Source organism: Eschrichtius robustus, chromosome 5, assembly GCF_028021215.1.
Source record: "Eschrichtius robustus isolate mEscRob2 chromosome 5, mEscRob2.pri, whole genome shotgun sequence".
Taxonomy (NCBI): domain Eukaryota; kingdom Metazoa; phylum Chordata; class Mammalia; order Artiodactyla; family Eschrichtiidae; genus Eschrichtius; species Eschrichtius robustus.
The window spans coordinates 7,769,082-7,790,069 of record NC_090828.1 but is presented as its reverse complement, the minus strand read 5'-3'; the positions used below and the strand labels follow the sequence as shown (position 1 = coordinate 7,790,069).

Here is a 20,988-nt window from a genome sequence, read left to right as displayed (position 1 = left end):
GGGGCCATCCACTGTGAGTGCTCTCATCTTCCCTCTTCTTCCCCTCGAGATCTCCTCTCCCTCACCTCCCCTTTTCTTCCTGCCCTCTCCAGGCCACTTTCCCTCTCTCCTGGAGGGGTCGCCTTGGCCCTACTTGGCACCACTCCCTTTGCTCTCTCGCATCCTCAGCCTTCCTTTTGTACTGGCTTCTTCCCCTGCCTGCAAACACGGCACAGTCCTCTGTCCTGCCTGCTCAACAACTTCCCTGTCCTGCCGTCCTTCTGGAAGCGGTCACCCACACTCATTGCATCGCCTCTACTGCTGGACATTCACCTATCCTTTTTTTTTTTAAAAAAAAAACACATTTATTTATTTATTTATTTATTTATTTATTTATTATTTTTTATTTATTTATTTATTTATTTATTTATTTATTTATTTATTTATTGGCTGTGTTGGGTTTCCATTGCTTCCTCTAGCTGCGGCGAGCAGGGGCTGCTCTTCGTTGTGGTGCTCGGGCTTCTCATCGCAGTGGCTTCTCTTGCTGCGGATCACGGGCTCTAGGCACACGGGCTTCAGTAGCTGTGGCTGGCGGGCTCTGGAGCACAGGCTCAGTAGTCGTGGCGCACGAGCTCAGTTGCTCCGCGGCATGTGGGATCTTCCCGGACCAGGGCTCGAACCCGTGTCCCCTGCATCGGCAGCAGATTCCCAGCCACCGTGCCACCAGGGAAGTCCCTCACCCATCCTTAACCCAGAGCTTCCCGAACTTTTTCCCATCACAACACACGCGGGAGATGTCGCTGCTTGAGTGGCACGTGGCGTGCGTGTGGCAGGCTGAGGGAAGGCAGGGCTCTGGTCGCCCTGAGGGCGACAAGAAGCACTATGGCAGCATCCCTGTAATCCATTCCCAGCACATGCCTGAGACCTTTGCAATTCGACCCTGTCCCCCGCCCCGCCCCATACTTTTCCCCCTAACATAGCCTTCCGAAAGACCACCAGTAACCAAATGCTAAATGCAAAGACCTTTTCTTTGTTTTCATCTTCCTTGACATCCAAGTGGCATTCGACATACACTAGTGGTTGAGCGCTCAGACGCTGGGGCGGGCCTGCCTGTGTTCAGATCCTGGCTTTGCCGTTCTCTAGTGGTATGACCTTGGGCAGCTTACTTAATGTGTCTCTGCCTTGCTTTCCTCATTTGCAGAATGAGGATAATAAATATACCTACCTCCTAGGGTTGCTGTGTGAGTTAAATAGTTGCCATACGGAAAACGCGTAAGCGGTGCCTCTCTGGTCAGAGGTGCCGTTGAGTGTCTCCTGTAGCTTTTGAGTGCCCCTTCTCTGAGGCCTTTTCTCCTGCTTTTCCTGATATTGGACGCTCCTGATCTTTCTCCTGTCTCTTTGAACTCCCTTGTTTTTTGTGTGTTTCCGTTCTCCAGCTTCTCTTTTGGCTCCCCAAAATGGAGGAGGGCGTAGAGAATGCAGCCTCGACTCTCCTACTTACCCTCTTCCCTTCTTGGGCCCTCTGGTCGACGATGCCAGCTCCCACCTTCACCCCAGTCATTGCCCCAGGCCCCGACTGCCTGCTACAGATTGCCCTCTGGATCTCCTCCCTGCACCTCAGACCCAGGAGTCCCCAAAATATTTGAATGTTTTATTTTTGTTTTAAAAGTAATCAATGTTCATTATAGAGAATACAGACACATTGGAAGGATTAAACATCTTTAATCCCACCGCTCAGCAAGCACCACTGCTGAAATGCTCTCAAGCTGGGCTGCGTTTCCCCCAGGGAACATTTAGCAATGTCTGGAGACATCTTTGGTTTTCGTCTCGGGGTTTGGGGGAGGTGCTACCGGCATTTAGTGGGTAGAGTCCAAGGATGCCACTGAGCGTTTTACAGAGCACAAGAGAAAATTAGCCCAGTAGTGCCAGGGCTGAGAAACCCTGTTCTGGACCTTTGTCTCTACATAAATGCTCCAAATAGAGCAAACTGGAATTGGTTTTCTCTCTACCTCCGTCCTGCTTTGCACCTGTGTTCTCTGTTTCTGTCAGTGGCCGCACCTTCTCCTTCAGCCCCCATCAGGTCCAGTGAGATTCCCCACCCGTCACACCTTCGGCGTCCATCCCTTCTTCTCTCTTCCAGTTTGGCATCGAGGGCCACTCTCCCAACTCATGAGAAAGCCTCCAGCAGGCCCTTCGCCTCAAGCCTCCTGCTGGGCCTCGCCCGTGCCTCCCGCGTGCTTAGAGGCCGCTCGTCGACTTCCACCGCCTGCGAAGTCCGTGCCCTGAGCTCCCTAAGGGCGGTAGCGCCCCATCTGACTGCTCTTTGTACCCCGCCAGAGCCAAAGGGCACTCTGAGCACAAAGCCGGCGCTCAGTGAATCTGTAGAATCTGTACGAATGAACAGTTGCGTGAAAGAAAAAGCTGAAAAACATTCTCCCTCACAATCTGTCCATCTTTGCAGATCCTCAGTGAATGGTTTGGCCAGACTATCATCCGCTCCTGCACCAAACTGAGCTATGAACATGCACAGAGCATGATTGAAGGCCCAACTAGGAAAATCCCCGAGAAGGAGCTGCCCCCCGTCTCCCCGGAGCACACCAGCGAGGAGGTGCACCGGGCTGTTTTGAACCTCCACGGTATCGCAAAGGAATTACGCAAACAGCGGTTTGTGGACGGCGCACTTCGTTTGGATCAGGTCAGTCGCTTCTTTTTTTCAACAACCGGCAGATTTGACTTCGGCCAGAACCCAGTGTGTGTGAGGTTTAGCGTGGCAGTCCTGGGCTCCTGCCTCCTCCTTTCCTCAATCCCTGCGCTAAAATAGTGTCCTCTGAGGCAGGCAGGAGCCACCCCCACCTGCCCTCCCAACTCCACAGGCACCCAGGGCCTGATGACATGAGCCAAGGTGAAAGGGTGGTGCCCATCTGGGTGGCTTGTCTTCCAAAAGATTTATATGTTTACAAATATCTGGATTAATCTGTGAAAAAGCAGAGAACTGAGGAGACTGTGGAACGTTGGCTGTTGAAGAAAGCGATGGCCCGGAATAGTATCGATTGCTCTTGAGTATGACAGGCATGCTGACAGCCCTCTGGGACGCAGACAGCTGCCACTCAGACCTGGTCGACTTCCACGTCTGAGAGCTGGTAACTCTTAAGATCCAGCAATTCCTTCCTCGTTACTTGCCAGTACGTTACAGAGTAGAGCCTTTGTTCCATGTTGTGCAGCCTTTTTCTTCTCATTTATATTTCTTACCCAAGCCCCAGAGAACTCGCTCTCCTCCCCTGGTCTCTGTACGCTGTGGGAAGTCTCTGGGAGTTTGGAAAATGAGTTGGGCCACAGGATTGGCTGAGGGAGCCGTTCGTCAGACCAATTGGCAGAGCGCAGCCTCGCAGAGACTTGTTTCTCTGAGCCTTTCAGCTTGGAGAGATCTCAAAAGCCTTGTTTTAAAACTTTCTAATTGAAGATTTCATCGCATCCTACTCTTTGTGATAAACTTACACAAATGCTTCTCAGAAGGCCTGGCAAACAGTTGCTGCCCTGGGCCTACGAATAAGTTAGCGGCTCTTGGGACAGATGGGTCATCTGTTCTGCCTGTGCTTGGGGGAGTCAAGGCATCTTCTGGAACCCTCATGCCCCTCCTTCCCCTGCCTGGGCTCAGGTAGCCTGAGCAGACCTGCCTGCTCGAGAGTGCCACTTGGGAGACAGTGGGCAGCGTGGCTGCTGAAGGAGAGGGCAGAGCCAGTGGCAGAAGCGTCACGGGCATGGAAGAGGATGGAGGCTCTCCTCTCCTTGCTTCAGTGAGCTCATTCTTCGGGGTGTGAACCTCATTCTCACTTACCAGCGGCTGCCTGGTTGTAAATCCAAGGACGCTTCTCAGTGTTTGCTTCCTGGACTTCTGTCCTGCATTTGGGCCTTTGAAGCTCACCTCCTGGTTCTCTGCTTCTCTTTATACATCTCTAGTCATGTCCTGCTGGTCCCTTTGCAGGAGCCTCTTCCTCTGCTCACCCCTTTATGGTTGGCGTTCCCTGGCGTCTACCCCACCCTCTTTTTCTCTGTCCACCCTCCCTCCCTGAATGAATTCCTGTGTTCTTATGATTTTAATTACCAGTTGGATGCTGATGACACCAAAATTAGTTTCTCCAGCCCTGCCCTTCTTCCCAGGCCCTACACAAGCCTCTCCACCTGCGTCCCTGGACTCCTCACCTGGCCGCCCCATGGTCCTCTCAGCCAGTGCTCGCCGCCCCTTCTGCCCGACACAGTGACCGGTGCCCACGGTGTGCTGCACGCGCTGGCTGTGCTCCTTCCACCAGAGGAGTTGTGTGTATCAAGAGTCAGCCCTCTTTATTCCCATCCTGGCTACGCCAGTTGTACATGTTGTTATAATTATGCAGTTTAACTGAATATTAGGTAAATTGATCAAGAAAGAACATTTTTAAAAGCTGGTGTTTCTGTGAAAACTAAGTTAAATTGTTTGGAAACACTTGATGAAGAAGAATCTCCAAAAATTCTGCTGTTTGGGTGTGACAACTATAGAAGAGTGGGGGAAAAGATCATACAATTCAGGAGGAATTCTGTACTGAGACTGCTTTGCAGATGTCTAAGCTCTCACTCTCTTTTAACGAAACAAAAACTATAAATTATACATGATGAATTATGAGTAGTTTATCAGAAAAAAGTATGTAGAAATCCAATTAGCATACCTTTTCAAAAAGATTTACATTTTTTCTAAACGTGAATGAATGTAGATTTATATAAATTAAGTAAAACAAATGTCTAGTTACGTATGTGTCTCTTCTGTATGATTCCCCTCTTTAGCCAGCTTCTGGAAAAACTAACCCACCACTGACTGCTTCAGGCACATCAAATGAGAGGGTTCTGTTATACCATTTTAGAAACCTTTCCCCATCAGATTGTTTTAAAATTGGATTGAATTAAATATGTTAAATACACTAAACACTGCAAAAGACCATCAGCAATCTCAACTCGCATTAGGAGGGGTGTGGTAGTCAGGGTAGAAGAATGATCACAGTTTCAGATTGATACTGATCTGTTGGCATGTCTTAGAGTCAGAATTTTATTGCTGAAAATAACTTTTTAATTAATTTTTATTGGAGTGTAGTTGATTTACAGTGTTTTCTTTCTGCTGTACAGCAAAGTGAATCAGTTATACATATGCATATATCCACTCTTAGATTCTTCTCCCATAGAGGTCATTACAGAGTATTGAGTAGAGTTCCCTGTGCTATACAGTAGGTCCTTATTAGTTATCTCTTTTATAGTATATAGTAGTGTGTATATGTCAGTCCCAATGAAAATAACTTTAGATACCTGTATCTCATCAGCCCTCTCGATTTATAGATTAGAAGCTGAAGTCCCCAAAGGTTAGATGAGTTGCTTATATGCAAGAAATCCAGATAGCCCACTCTTTGTTCGCTTTTCCTCCATTTACACCATGCTGACTTGAGAGAGAAAAGTTTTCCTTCAAAGTGAAAAAAAAAAAAAAAAACCCTTCAAGTCCTAATTAGGTTCCAGTTAATTAAGGTTTGAAAATAATGGAATTGCATCCTTGGAGCTGATTCCTTGGTTCCCCAGAAAACAAGTGTGTGGACCACAGCTTTAGAAGAAGGAGCACATCAATCTCCTGTAGCAAGGGACACTGGCAAGATCCTTTATAAATCAGCTAAATGGCCCCATTCAGCAGTCCCTGCGTTTGTTCTCCTGTGCCTACTGCCTGCATTTGCCCTCACGAAAATCCGTTTTTCCTCAGTGCTTTTGGCATGGCCTGCTGTTTGGAGTTGCTCTCTGATGCTTTCTTTGCCCCAGTTCACTGTGTCCGCGTTTTTGGTGGCAGTCCTAAAAAAAATATGTCCTCCTACACTAGCCTCAATTAGAGAGGGTCTATGAGAGGCCTCCGTGAGAGGGGACAACATCTGTGTCGCGCTGTACGCCCTCGGACGCGGAATAAACCTGCTAAGCCAGCAGTTTTGCCTTTCCAAGAAATCAGTTTACTGTGATGCTCTCCAGGATGAGTGAGGTGGAGGACACCAGCGTGGGGCCTGTGTGTCAGGTCGACGACGGACTGGTTGGGAGGTCACAGTGACCGCAGACACGCAGAGCAACTCGATCACTGGGTGACTGCAGGCAGCAGCTTCGGCCAGAGCTGCCTGGCCCATGTCTGAGATAGAGCACCCTCAGGCCGCCGGGCCACCTGAGCTGGCTCCAGTCCCCGGGGACCACCTGCCTGCCGTCCTGTGTGCTTACCCAGTGTATGCTCAAATATTAGCAAGTTCTGTACGTACTGTGGTGTGAAACAGACTGCGAAGCACTGCCTTCGAGGTTGGTTTGACTACTCCGAGCATCTTTTTTACCTCGAGGGCGAACCTAGTTCTAAGAGGTCCTAGTTCAGTGAAATGATGCTCCTTTGTTTCGCTGCCCCGAAAGTCAGTGCAGGTGCCGAGTGCATTCTGTGTGCTTTTTTGGTTGGATGAGTTGAATAATATCCCTTGTTTTCTGCTGCCCTGTTAAATCTAGAATTGAACGCAGATGCCTGTGTTATTTTATTGATTTATAACACGTCACTCCTGTTTCTTAAAAGGAGACTCCCATAAAGGGAGTCCCAGACTTTTTTGTGTTTGTAGTAAAAGTAATCATAATGGCTTATAATGATATGCAAATCTTGAGCTTTGGGGAAGGGGAACCGTGAGAGGCCTCCACCCCCTGCTCTGGTTCGGGGGAGTGCGCAAGCTCCCTGGCACTTCTGTTTGTGCACACCTGGTAGCCTGCTCCCTCCTAGGGGTGGAGATGACCCTGCCTGACTCTGACATGATAGGATGACAAGGCCTCGGCTCCTTTTGGAGTTCTGTGCCTGGGCCGTTGCCTTCAGAAAGGATAGCAAGGGAGGATAGTGGGGTGCTAAATAGAGCCTCCAAACAAAAACTTCTTAGGGAATATTGACTGTTGTCAGGAAACTACACCTACAGCTTTCTGGCACTTTCTCTCCAGCCCGACCTTGCTCAGTCAGGTGATAGCGCTTAGAGGCCACTCTGTGTGAGGGCTTCTGGAGAAACAAGCATGACTGCGGGAAACTGTGCCAGTTCTGGGGTCCCCGGCAGGTGGTCGGGGGATGTGAATGACTCCTGCTGAGCCGTTGACTTTCTGAATTTAGAGAAAGTTATAGTGAAGAAAATCTGATGTTTCCATCAAACTAAAGGAGCCTTTACTAAATTCTCAGCTTCATCTTTTTTTTTTTTTTTAAAGATTGATTGATTGATTGATTGATTGATTGCTATGTTGGGTCTTCGTTTCTGTGCGAGGGCTTTCTCTAGTTGCGGCAAGAGGGGGCCACTCTTCATCGCGGTGCGCGGGCCTCTCACTATCGCGGCCTCTCTTGTTGCGGAGCACAGGCTCCAGACGCGCAGGCTCAGTAGTTGTGGCTCACGGGCCCAGTGGCTCCACGGCATGTGGGATCCTCCCAGAACGAGGGCTCGAACCCGTGTCCCCTGCATTAGCAGGCAGATTCTCAACCACTGCGCCACCAGGGAAGCCCCCTCAGCTTCATCTCATATGATTCCCACCTGGCACGGTTCTGAAGCCCAAACTTCAGGCAGTTTCTTTGAGTGGACTTGATCATAAAGGTAAACTTATTGGTGGAAACAATTTTTAGATACCTTGGGACCCAAGCTGCTGTGGAATGCTAGTATGGATGACCTTGGCCTAGCCCAGCCTTTTAAGTAAGGGCTCGGCAGACTTTCTGCAAAGGGCCAGATAACAAATATTTTAGGCTTTGTAGGCCATCTGGTCTCTGTCTCAACTACTCAACCCTGCTGTTGTAGTGTGAAAGCAGCCAGGGACAGACAAACAGATGAGTGTGGCTGTGTCCCAGTACAACTTTAAGGACACTGAAATTTGAATTTCATATAATTTTCATGTCACAAAACAGTATTCTTCCTCTGATTATTTGTGAATCATTTAAAAATATAAAAACCGTTCCTAGCTCGTGAGCCATACAGAAAGTGGGTGGTAGGCCACATTTGACCTGTGGTCCACAGTATGCTGACCCCTGCTTAAATGAAATCCAGCTCTCTTACCCAGTCAGCTTTTAGCAGCCCTTCACCACTGCACTGGGGAGTTGGGCTGGTAATAGAGAACACTGGCGCTGAGTTACCTCTCGGGATAGTTTCATGCAATTAAGTAAATTGTTCCTTTGATTAGTATCATGCTTAGCAGGTCCAGTTGGAGGCTAGAAGTAAAGGAATGAATCCGTTTAGCACCAGTTCCCTTACCCTATTTACAGTCAGGTAGCCTTAATTAGCCTGAAGCAAAAAGAGCAGTGGTTCTTAATTTCCCACCTCTGCAAGCTCAGCAGCCTCTTCACAGTCAGATCTTATCCCATCCTCCCCGCCTTCCTGAGCCCACCTACAGAGACGCTGGCTCTGCCATCTGGTAGGAGCCCGAAGGTGGGAAGACAGTCGTTGCAAAACTTGACTCACAGAAAGCTGTATGGCGTTTTTCCCCCCCGACCCCTGCTGCTGTATGTAGCAACGTGTTTTGTTGGATCGTGCATTTAAAAATATAGTTAAGTATGTTTCTGTTCCTTCTCTACAATGCAGTTATTTTTAAGAAATGAGCATTCTAGCTCTCTGCTGTTTAATTTCTGTACAGTATGATAGTTGTTGCAAGGTCAGAAGGATGGGCATAATCATCCTACCTGGCTCTTCCTTGATCTTATTATTTATGTCATCACTTGAGCACAAGAGTAAGCTATTGATCAGGTGGTTGGATATGTTTGTAGACTTGGTCTCTATTTGCTTAGTCATAGAGTCCTCCCGTCAGCGTGTCTTCAGAAAGCATTTATTGGGTACGGAAAGCAAGTATGTGGTAGGTGCTGGAAATGAACAGTCCCCGTCCTTAAGTTTATAGTGTAGTGAAGGAGCCGGCAGACCACACAGAAAACGTAAAGTGCTGCGACAGAGCTGTCGCAGAGTGTGGTGAGACTGCATTGGAGAGGATGGGCCCAGTCTCGGGACCAGGGAAGACCTCCCAGCAGGGGCAGTGTGTACACCAAGGCCTTTAAAAGACTTGAGGGGCCAGCCAGGCTCCGAATGCAAGGGGTGGGGCATTTCATGCAAAGCGCTGGTGCAGGCGTGGAAGGGGCGAGGGGTGGCGCCTTTGGGCAGCGTCGGATTGCTCCAGGTCGTGTGGTGTGGCGTGCGAAGGGAGAGCAGCTAGAGGAGGGAGCAGGGGCCAGGCCGTGAAGTCTGCGGGAACGGGCTCGGGGAGCCGCGGGCCGATTTCAGATACAGAAGGGACGTGATCAGAACTGTGTTCTAGAAAGAGCTTACTGCCTGTAGTATGGAGAGTAGACTGAAAGAAGAAAGTAAAGGAATCTTATATTCCAAGAGAGAAACGACAAGGGCCCAACCTGAGATCGAGCCCCTGGGGAGAGAGAAAATCACAGATCCGAGCGAGGAAGGAGGATCGGGAAGCCTTGACAAATTGACTGTCCTGATTGGATGTGGAAGGGAGGGGGCGGGTGGTGAGGGAAGAGATTTGACTCAGGGGGTCGGGCTTCAGGTTCAGGCACGGGGCATTGATGCAGTGCCACGGACTGACCAGGAAATACCTTAGGATAGGAGAGCTGAGAAGAAAGCAGATGACTTCCGTTGAGGGTCTGTTGAGTTCGAGGGGCCAGCTGGAGACAGAACAGGTCGGGATGTGGAATAAGCATGTGGGCATAGAGGTCTGGAGGTCAGTCAGGAGGGCTCACCTAGAGGTAGCCATTTGGGAGCCAGCAGCATCGAAGTGGTCCTTAAGCTGCAGAGAAATGAGCTGTGGTGGGGAGGCATGTGGCACCAGACACACAGGAGGGCGAGAAACACTTCCTCCTGCTCTGTTCTTAGTTCCTCCACTCTGTTCTTAGTTAGGCCCCTTTGGTCCCCACTTTTTCCTTAGAAAGGAAGCTTTAAATCAGATTATGAAAGCAAAAGTATATTCTTGTTAATATTTCGGTATATTATGATTCCTTATGAATTTCCCACTTCAGGTAGGAGGGAGGAGTGGTTAGTGTAGCATACATGTAGTTTTTATATTCTGCATTTTAATATTATATAAGTTTTTTCCCTTGTCATTCAAAATTCTTCTAAAACCTTATAATGCCTATGTAATATTCCATCATATGGATATGCTCGTAAACATTTAACCTTGCCCCAATTGTGGATTTTTAGTTTCTGATTTTTTGATACTATAAATACTGCCATGGCCATCTGTGTTCATAAATCTTTATTGTGATCTCTGGTTATTTCTTTAGGACAGTCCTGGAACTGTGCTGATGGGGTCAGAAATATAGACATATTTAAGAATTTTGAAACATTGCCACATTCCCTTCCAGAAAGATCACAGCAGTTTATCCTCTTTCAAGTAGCCTGTGAATAAGGGCACCTATGATGGAAATACCTGTCAGGAGTTCTCTGCCTACATGGGCGGGGGGGGGGGGGGGGGGGGGAGGGGGGGTCGGTCTCTCTCTCTCTCTCTCTCTCTCTCTCTCTCTCTGAGTCAGACTAGGTCTCCTGAAATGTCCCAGTGACTGTGGTCTTGGATTCTTTCTTCATCTTTCCTATTGTTCAGTGTGTTACAGCATAGACTCTTCCTCTTTGCATTAGCCATTATTAAAAAATACTCATAAGGGTCCTAAACTGTAAAATGATAAGAGAGGTGGTTCAGAGCTTCTTCCTAAACTCGGTGAAGTCGAGACTGGAGAGTGATCTCCTGCCCCAAACAAAGTCCTTCTTTCTACTCGTTAGACTCAATAAGAAACCCATTGTATTTGAAATGGTGCTGAGAACTATTGTTGTAGTCTCAGATCCTTGGAGAACATTTGTAACTTCACTAACCTTTTTTGTTGCTCTCACATCCTGTGTGTAGCTGTCAGGCATTGTTTGGGTTGGCCTGACATGAATAATTAAAAGGAAATCCAATTGAATTAAGACTAAAGAGAACAGAGTTGCTCTGTGTCATCTCCGCCACCATAAGAATTGCTACACTTCTCTTTAAGGTAATGGTAAACAGTACAGGAAGGCTTTTACTAGTTCAGAGCTTCTGGTTAAATGTTGACAGGCAGCGCATCACATCAGCCGTGGAGATAGTTCTAGAATCAGGGAGGCTTAAAGAGTAATTATCACCCTGTCAGAATTTTCCCCTTTTTTCCCAGTTACCAGTTTCATTATTATGAGCAAGATTTTCATTTTCATCTGTTCATCTCATTTATACATAAATGCACAGCCAAGAGCCTGTGCTCTCTTGAGTCCTTCAGCCCCCAGGCTACGTAGGATGGCTCTGGGGAAGAGTGGAGCTGAGGAGGGAGCAGCCACAGCCTCCAGCTTTCAGGGAACATGGGGCACAGGACTTCCCAGTCAGAGGGTATTGAAATCTTTCCCTGGAAGGAGAGATTGGTTTAGTAATCACACTTTAATTTCATATGGAATCAGAGCAAACAATCCACATTTATGCATCCCAAGGTGTGGACAAGAGACAGGCTTGAAAACTTGACCTAGTTGTATATAAGTAGCACTAATTACACCCACTTATGTGAGTTGATCACTGTTTTTGGCTTGTTAGCATACGCATAAAAAATAACCTGTATCATTAAGTGTTGGAGTAACTTTGCTGAGCAGCTTGTTATTATAACCCTAAACTTTTCATGTGCTCACTCTTCCTTTAGGCATGTCACATAGTCAATTACTCATAATTTTCAAAAATTGGAAGGAATACAGGTAGTATTATTCTGGAAGTTGTTAAAAATACAGACTCAGACATGATTTCCGGCTCTCACTGGACAGATATTTCTTGAGTTCCTATCGTGTTACAAGTACTACTCATAGTTCTATGAAGGAGCCTTAGGCAGTGGAAGACAAACTTTCCACCCTAAAGTTGCTTAGTGAATTTGTGAAGAACTCCGTGTACTTACAAGAAGCTTCAGTAATATAAAAGCAAGGGCATAGTGAGTTGACACAGGGCTAAAGGAATACCCAACCTGATGGTTCTTAGGTAGATGGGATTAGTGAAAGAAGGCTGCTTGGGAAGGGAAGCCCTGAATCACATGGTGAAAAAAGTGAAGGACATGATTGGTGAAGAAGAGCTGAGGGTCACCGATTGCCCACCCTGTTGAGATTCAAGGGACGTGTTCCATCACACTCCCCTCCCTTCTGAGTTCTGAACCACTGAGAAATAGACACACAAGTCAGACCGAGATCAAAATATTCCCTCTATTACTGATAAAGTTTGGATTAGAGAAGGCAGCTTGAGCCAGTTCAAGCATTTGGAACAGCCCATAAGTTAATGCTGTAAAAGGAAACTCTGATTGTGGGGTGATTAGAGGCAGCAGAAAGTAGCCAGAGGCAGAGAGGGGAATGTGCCCTCTACCAAACTGGGTACCGGGGATACTGGGTACCGAGCCCTAGCGTGGCCTTCACTACTAGGTGCCCTCCAGTGCAGTGGCTGCCAGTGGGGACCAGTAGCTGATGTTTCTGCTCTTGGTCAAAACGGCCAGAATAGATCCTCAGCAGAACTCCGAAGACTGCTTTTTATATAGCTTACTTTAGAAAGTAAGCGTGGCTCCTACTCCACCTCTAGAAGCTTTTCACTTGCCTTCTGGTTCTTTCTGCTTGCCTATTATCCAGGCTCATTTCTTATAGAAGGGAAAAGCTCTACCACCACCCCTGTAAACCTTTCTTCGTTTCCAGGAAGCTGAAGACTGAAACTAAATCCTGCTGCAGAGAAGCTTGCATTGGCCAGCCCATCCATCCCCCTCCCGCTTAGGGCTCCCAGAGCACTTTATTTATACCTGTCACCTGTCTTGATCACATTTTCACGTTGCCTGGTCGTTTTCCATTTGCTTCCCTGTCTCCTTCTCTAAAACTGTAAGTTCCCTAAGGGTAAGGACAGCATCTGTTCACCGTTATATCTCCAGCCCCTGCCCAGTGCTTGTCGTTAAGGGTGTTTCAAGGTCTCTTAAGCATCTCTGTACATACTGGTCTTTTTAAAAGGACGACGGCAGCTGTGATCTGGGAGAAGGACTGTAGCTCTAGAAGAGAGGTGCGCTTATGTAAGAGAATTAAATGCTTATCATGAATCAGAGAGGTTTCCTCCTCTTTTGAATAAAAGGGTTGGGTATTTGATTACTTGCCAGGGCATACAGGGTTTAGGACGGGGTGTAATGAGGACTTTCTCAAGGTGGAGCTGCCTGGACAGGTGTGAGGAGCCAGGAAGCTTTAGCACCCCAGGGGGCTGGCAGTGCTTCTAAGGCTTCCTGAGCACTTCTCTGTTCACCTCTGTATCCTCAGACCAAGCTGTGCCCCTCGGGGAGCCCGGCAAAAGAGGCTCTCCAGGGGAAGGCAAAGAGACCCCCAGTGTGCCCCCCTGGAAATGGAGATGCTCAGGCTTGTCGGAGACCGGATTTGCCGGCGTGGAAAGGTGGGCAAGGCACCAAGCCCCCCCACCTGCCTCTTGAAAAGAGTCCTTCTGGGGTGAGCTAACATCAGCCACCCTTCCCCCATGGTGAGATGGAAATGATCTGTATACCATGGTGGGATCCCCAGCCTAATTCTCCCTCTGTGAATTCTGATCAGAGCCTGCTTTTGCTTCTAATGGAAATGATTTCCACAAGACAGAGTTTCTGTATTAGTTGCTGCTGGGCTGTCTGAGAAGAGAAGAGAACTCACATCACAGCTGGGGTTGAGATTGTGCCCAGATGATTCAAACTTGAGTCCCTAGCATTTCCAGGGGGCAGTGAAGTGAGACAAAGGGCTCTCACCCTGACAAGATGATATATAAGAAACTTCTGGGGGTCGAGCGGGGCAGTGGCCTGTGCCTCCGTTCTCTCTGTGATGCGAGCCTTTCAGGTAAGTGGCTTTGACAGACGGAACAGATTTGGCTCCTCCAGGGCCCTGGCTTTTGGGTAATTGTTCTCCTGCTTAGGAAGCTCTTGGACTCTCCCCTTTCTATTCACAGGACACTCTGCACGTCCTCGTCCTGCCCCCGTGTCACGTCCTGCCCCCATGTCACACCCCACGTCACTTGAATGTGAGCCAAACAGCTACGTAAGAGACATGGAATCCTTTGACGTTAGTAAAACCTGCACTGGGGAAAAGGAACCCTTGCAGCTGATGCTTAGATTTCAACCATGACTGCCTCTTGGGGCAGGCCCAGTTGATTCCGATTTGCGTGGTTCTGCAAGCCGGGGGCTCTGCCGCTGTTCTGTTAGCTGTCTGTCCTGAACTCCGCTGCCGGACTGAGTTCCTCCAAATGCTGCTTTCACCTGTCACTCAAGAACCTGCAGTCTCCTTAAGCAGATTTCATGGATAGTGAGATTTCCATTATTATTCTGGGATGAGATATAGGATTGCTAGGTTTTATTTTGCCAAACAAGAGCATTTTCTTTAAAAGCCAGTTACCGTCTACTTCCTCCACGATTTTATAAATGAAAACATTTTAGCACCAAAACAAAGGAAGACTTAATTTCACCGTTCAGGGCAGTCTCACATTGACTTGGCTGAGCTTTGTGGAAAACCTTTTTCTCATTTTGTTGATCTCAGACCAGCGTTTGCGAGCTGCTGGATTGTTCCATCGGATCCAAATGCCCCCTGGCTCTGGAGGCCCTCGGTGATGCGGCCGGTGTTCGGTGTTCCCCATTTCCCACCCACCCGTCTCCTGTACTCACTCGTCCTTCCCTGCCTTCGCGTGGCCTGGGCCTCCACTTCGCTCCCCCCAGCAGGCCCCCCACTTCCTCCAGAAGCCGCTTCCGACAGGCTGCCTCCTTCTCCACGTACCTCCTATCGGTGCCTGATGCGGTACTGCCTGCGTTTTCATTCGCATCATTCTGTGGTTCTGTCTCTTTATTCCCTTCCCTCCCTCCCTCCCTGCCCGCGTTCTTGAGTGTCAGCTGTGTAGAAGGCAGATACTTCGCTGCAACCTCTTTCTCACTCATAAATCTACGGTGTTGGTACAGAAGCGGCATGCTACAAGCTGCTCCTAGCACTCAAAATGTCCCCACGGTCAATGGGTGCTCAAGGACACTGTGCCCATAGAACTTGAAGATGTGGCCCTGTTTGTTATTACTCAGGGAATTCCTACGTTTTTAAAGAATGGTATTATTATAACACAGTTGTTTGTACTTCTTTCATTCCCATTTTAAATGGCACGTGACAGACATTTTTAACTAAAGAGAATTTAAGAGCTTTAAAAGTATTTTATAACTTTAGAACATCCCTTTTGACTGATGTTTTTAATTTCTCACATTTAAAAAAAATATCTACTAGGCACAGAGTACTGTGCTAGATATTGGGACAAAGAGATTAGAACATGGTCCCAGCCCTCAGAGTAGCTTAACGTCTCTCATGGACAGAATACAGACACAAAGAGAGCAAGCGGGTGCACAGGAAACGTTGAGTTTGGGCTGAGTGTGGAAGTGGCTGCTCTGGTATTTTACCTGGGGACACTAGCTATGATTTGAAGGGGCCACGTTAAAAGTCAATGAGAAACGAGGTCATTCTGTTTTTAAAAGTTTTCTCCTGTACAAAATAGCAATTAGCAATTTGCTGTAAGAAAACACTACAAATACTGAAAGCAAATTAGAAAGTATTTAATTGCCCTTGAATTTTGAACACACCACCCCCGGGGCGGGGGGTGGGGTGGGGCAGTGGTATTAAAAGAAATGTGCCAGAGTGGGAGGAAATGAGTGCAGACCTGAAGGACAACACCCAGGGAGGGGATCCCAGCAGGTTTCTTATCTGCTTGTCAGCATTAAATTGGCAGTCCCCTAAATAAGAAAGTTTGCTAATGAATAACAGTCTACTGGCTTTGAAATACATTTGAACTGGGAGCTGTTTCTGAGCTCTGAGAATGCCAGCCTGATTTGCTACAACGAGTTTTGCTCTGGGAATTACAAGGAGCTCTCCCTTCATTCTCCTGTCCTCCACCCCAGCCAAGTCCTGGGACTTAGCTTTTCCTGCAAGCTTCTGTCCAGCCAAGCTTGCAGTCTTGCTTGCCTCCCCAGCTGGCCTGCAGGAGCACACTTCTGAGCTCAGAGGGGAGCAGAGCTCTCCCTGAGCTTCTCCCTGCCCTCCGCCCGCCTGGCTGTCCGGCTTCCAGGCCTGGATTCCTGACTCCTTGTTGCCGAGGACTCCTTCTTGGTCCCTGTGGAGATCTGTCCTGTTTGCCCAGAGGCCTAGCTCGGAACTCGTTTGGGGTACATGCTTCTGCTCCAGACTCTGCCCCAGGCCCAGACTCAGCTCTCCTGTGGCCGCCAGCTTCAAGTCAGTGACAAGAGCGTGTAGAGCTTGTGCGCATGGGCCTGGGACAGGCCGCCTGGGCTCCGATCCTGACTCTTTTGCTTAGCTGTGTGTGACTTTAACTTTTCTGTGCCTCAGTTTCCTAAGATAATCATGAGTAAAATGAGGTAACATGTTTCAGAGGTAACCATCGGTAAAACGGAGATAATAGTAACTATGCCATGGGGATGTTAGGTTAAGTGAATTGTACCCATAAAACACTTAGAACAGCCCCTGACACGTAACACCAAACAGATGTTAACCGTGTGCCCAGATGCTGAGAAAGGCCCCGTTTCTGTCCTCACAGAAGAGCCGCCTCTAACAGGGAAGAACCCAGGAAGGGCTACGGTACAGGCCACCAGCAGCAATGGCCTGGAAAGACTTCACCTCATTTGGGATCCGTCCGGTGGGTCTGGATGGAGGGGAAGGATTTGAAGTGGAGGTGCGGGGGCGAGGAAGGGTGGGCCCCTACTGCTTGGCAGTGGCAGGTGAGGGGCAGTCTGGTCTGGTTGGGTGTGTGGAGGGAGCACCGCGGTAAGAGACGAGACTGGGGGTGTCTTGAAGCACTCAGCAGTTGGTACTGGAGTCACAGGGAGAGCAGGCAACATTTGTGAGCAAGGAAGGGAAGGAAGTAGAGTCGCGCACTTCACTCCATGTCACTCAAATAAGAGACACAAAACATTCCCTTTGAACAGACATACCACAGTTTACATAACCCTTCCTAATGTGGCTACCGTTGGGTGGCTTTCAGTTTTTGTTATTATAAGTAACACTGCAATTAATATTCTTATGCATTCTTTTTTTTTTTTTTTTAATAAATTTATTTATTTATTTATTTATTTTTGGCTGTGTTGGGTCTTCGTTTCTGTGCAAGGGCTTTCTCTAGTTGCGGCGAGCGGGGGCCACTCTTCATCGCGGTGCGCGGGCCTCTCACTGTCGCGGCCTCTCCTGTTGCGGAGCACAGGCTCCAAACGCGCAGGCTCAGTAGTTGTGGCTCACGGGCCCAGTTGCTCCGCGGCATGTGGGATCTTCCCGGACCAGGGCTCGAACCCGTGTCCCCTGCATTGGCAGGCAGATTCTCAACCACTGCGCCATCAGGGAAGCCCTTCTTATGCATTCTTAATCAAAATTGTTTTGGACTATTTCCTCAGGAATACATTCTTAGAACGACCGCATTAAAGGGAATAACTATTTTTCTGCGATACTTTCTCTTTTTTATTAACTTTTATTGTTGTATTATAAAAGTAATACACATTTGGGACTTCCCAGGTGGTCCAGTGGTTGAGACTTTGCCTTCCAATGCAGGGGGTGCGGGTTCGATCCCTGGTCGGGGAGCTAAGATCCCACATGCCTCGGGGCCAAAAAACCAAAACATAAAACAGGAGCAATATTGTAACAAACTCAATAAAGACTTTTAAAAAAATGGTCCACATCAGGGCTTCCCTGGTGGTGCAGTGGTTAAGAATCCGCCTGCCAATGCAGGGGACACGGGTTCGAGCCCTGGTCCAGGAAGATCCCATATGCCGCGGAGCAACTACACCCATGCGCCACAACTACCGAGCCTGCGCTCTACGGCCCACAAGCCACAACTACGGAAGCCCATGTGCTACAACTACTGAAGCCCGTGCGCCTAGAGCCCGTGCTCCGCAACAAGAGAAGCCACCGCAATGAGAAGCCCGCGCACCGCAACAAAGAGTAGCCCCCGCTCGTCGCAACTAGAGAAAGCCCGTGCGCAGCAACGAAGACCAAACACAGCCAAAATAAATAAATTTAAAAAAACAAATGGTCCACATCAAAAAAATCTTAAAAAAAAAAAAAAAGTAATACAAGTTTGTGTTATGAAAATTTTAAGTTAACAAGTAAGCCCAAAATAGCCATCAGTCACCCATCACCTAGTAATAACATTTTTCTAGGTATCCTAAAGCATGTACATTTTTTAGAGCTTTTGACACAAGCTGCAGGATAATTTTCCAGAAAGGCTAGACTAATTGAGGCTTTCCCCAGCAGGGAACAATAGTACATTGTCACTGCCTCTCACCAAATTGAGAGTCTGTGGGTTCCATTTAATCTTTGTTAATATGGTAGGTTGGAAATGGTGTTTTCTTACTGGGTCGGCTTGCATTTGTTTTACTGCTTGTGGGTTCGATCAACTCGAGTTGTTTCTTTGCCATTTCTGAGAGAGGGAGAAACTTCCTTCTGCGGTCACTAGTCTCCTAACACCTTAAGCCCTAGACCCACCAGCCACATTTTTAGCCAGAATTACTTTTTTTCCCAACTAAGGTATAATTTACATACAGTAAACTTCACTCTTTTTAGCATACAGTTCTGCAAGCTACACATACCACAATCAAGACATAGAACAGTTCCATCACCCCAGAAAATTCCTGCACACCCCTTTGTAGTCAACCCCTCTCCCCTACCTTCAGCCCCTGGCAACCACTCCTGTTTTCTGTCCCTGTAGTTTTACCTTTTCCAGAATGTCAGGTAAGTGGAATCAGACAGTTGGTAGCTTTTGAGTCTAGCTTCTTTGACTTAGCATCATGACTTGAGGTTCACGCCTGTGTTTTGTGTGTATCAGTGTTCATTCCTTTTTATTGCAGAGTATAAATGTATACATGGTATAGATGTTCCACAGTTCATTTGCCCATTTGTCTGTTGAAGGATATTTGGGTTGTTTCCAGTTTGGGGCGATTATGAATAATGCTGCCATAACATTTGCCTACAGGTTTTTTTTTTTGTTTTTTTGGGGGCTTTTTAGGGAATTCCCACATCTTATTATTATTATTTTAAAAATTTATTTAATTAATCTATTTTAATTTTGGCTGCATTGGGTCTTCGTTGTTGCACACGGGCTTTCTCTAGTTGCAGCGAACAGGGGCTACTCTTCACTGCGGTGCACGGGCTTCACGTTGCGGTGGCTCCTCTTGTTGCGGAGCATGGGCTCCAGGTGCGTGGGCTTCAGTAGTTGTGGTACGCAGGCTCAGTAGTTGTGGCTCGCAGGCTCTAGAGCGCAGGCTCAGTAGTTGTGGCTCACGGGCTTAGTTGTTCCGCGGCATGTGGGATCTTCCCGGACCAGGGCTCCAACCCATACCCCCTGCATTGGCAGGCGGATTCTTAACCACTGCGACACCAGGGAAGCCCTGCCTACACGGTTTTGTGTGATGGTTGTTTTCATTTCACTTGGGTAAATACCTAGAAAAGTTTGGGTCATATGACAAGTGTATATTTAACTTTATAAAAAATTACCAAACTCTTTTCCAGAGTGGCTATACCACTCACCAGCAATGTACAGTAGTTCCAGTTTCTTTACCTGCTTATCAGCACTTGGTATTATCAGGGTTTTCTTGTTTGTTTGTATGTTTTAGCCATGCTAATAGGTGTGTAGTGGTGTTTCATTGTGGTTTTTTTTTTTTTTAAATATTTTATTTATTTATTTATTTATTTATTTATTTATTTATTTATGGCTGTGTTGGGTCTTCGTTTCTGTGTGAGGGCTTTCTCCAGTTGCGGCAAGTGGGGGCCATTCTTCATCGCGGTGCGCGGGCCTCTCACTATCGCGGCCTCTCTTGTTGCGGAGCACAGGCTCCAGACGCGCAGGCTCAGTAATTGTGGCTCACGGGCCCAGTCGCTCCGCGGCATGTGGGATCTTCCCAGACCAGGGCTCGAACCCGTGTCCCCTGCATTGGCAGGCAGATTCTCAACCACTGCGCCACCAGGGAAGCCCTCCTTGTGGTTTTAATTTGCATTTCCCTAATGATGTTGAGCATCTTTTTCATGTGCATATTTTCTGTCTGCATATCTTTTTTGGTGATGTGTCTCTTCATATCTTTTGCCCATTTCTTAATTGGGTTTTTGGTTTCTTATTACTGAGTTTTGAGATTTCTTTTTATATTTTAGATATAAATCCTCTATCAGATTTGTGATTTGCAAATATTTTCTCCCTGTCTTTGACTTGTCTTTTCATTCTCTCTGGCTTATTTTTTTATACTCTTTTGAAGAGCAAAAGTTTTACATTTTGGTAAAGTCTAATTTATTGAATTTTTTTTATGGATTGTGCTTTGGGTGTCACATCTAGGAAATCTTTGACTAACCCAAGGTCACGAATATTTTTTCCTATGTTTTCTTCTGGCAGTTTTATAGTTTTAAGATTTACATTTAGGTTCTCCACTTATTTCCTAGCCCCAGAAGTTTCTTTTAGAAAACGGTTCCATTAAAGAGACAGACACAGCTGAGTAGCTTTGGTATGGAGTCAGTCCTAGGAGCCTACGCAGGCATGGTGCCCTCCAGGAACCATCTGGAAAGGAGGTGTGGGCATCAGAAGCTGCCCAGGACTGGCTTTTAAAGCAGATAGTAGGCTTCTCTGGCTTAAGACTTGGCATAAAAATGAAGATTGTATCCTTTAAAGGAGGGTGAGGATGATAAGAGAATAACCTCTAAACTTTCTAGATAAATTCTGCCGACTGCTCCACAAAGTCAGGACGGTGACTGATGCCAAGCCCAGGACTTTGTCGATTACACGCAAACACCCATGTCGGTGACTCACCCAATCATGCTTTAATCTCATAACCAAGAGGCTTTCAAAAATTATAGTCAACAAGGCAGCTTGCTAGTTGTGACTGCCATTGGAATTGGGTTTTCCTCAGAACAGCTGGAGTGTAATGTGGTGGGAAGAAAGCCTGATGTGGGTGAA

General features: G+C 47.4%; 1 protein-coding gene across 6 annotated transcripts in view; it reads left to right on the top strand.

Moving 5' to 3' along the window:
• The window catches only part of DIS3L2 (DIS3 like 3'-5' exoribonuclease 2), a 389,397-nt gene that overhangs the window by 309,485 nt on the left and 58,924 nt on the right, over positions 1-20,988 (top strand). For all 6 annotated transcript variants that reach the window (XR_011074112.1, XM_068544210.1, XM_068544212.1 and 3 more), the window contains one exon: positions 2,441-2,674. Coding sequence is in view for 5 of the 6 variants with exons in the window: in XM_068544210.1 (XP_068400311.1) it covers positions 2,441-2,674 (234 nt within the window). In the remaining variant the exon portion in view is untranslated. The remainder of the gene's footprint in view (positions 1-2,440; positions 2,675-20,988) is intronic.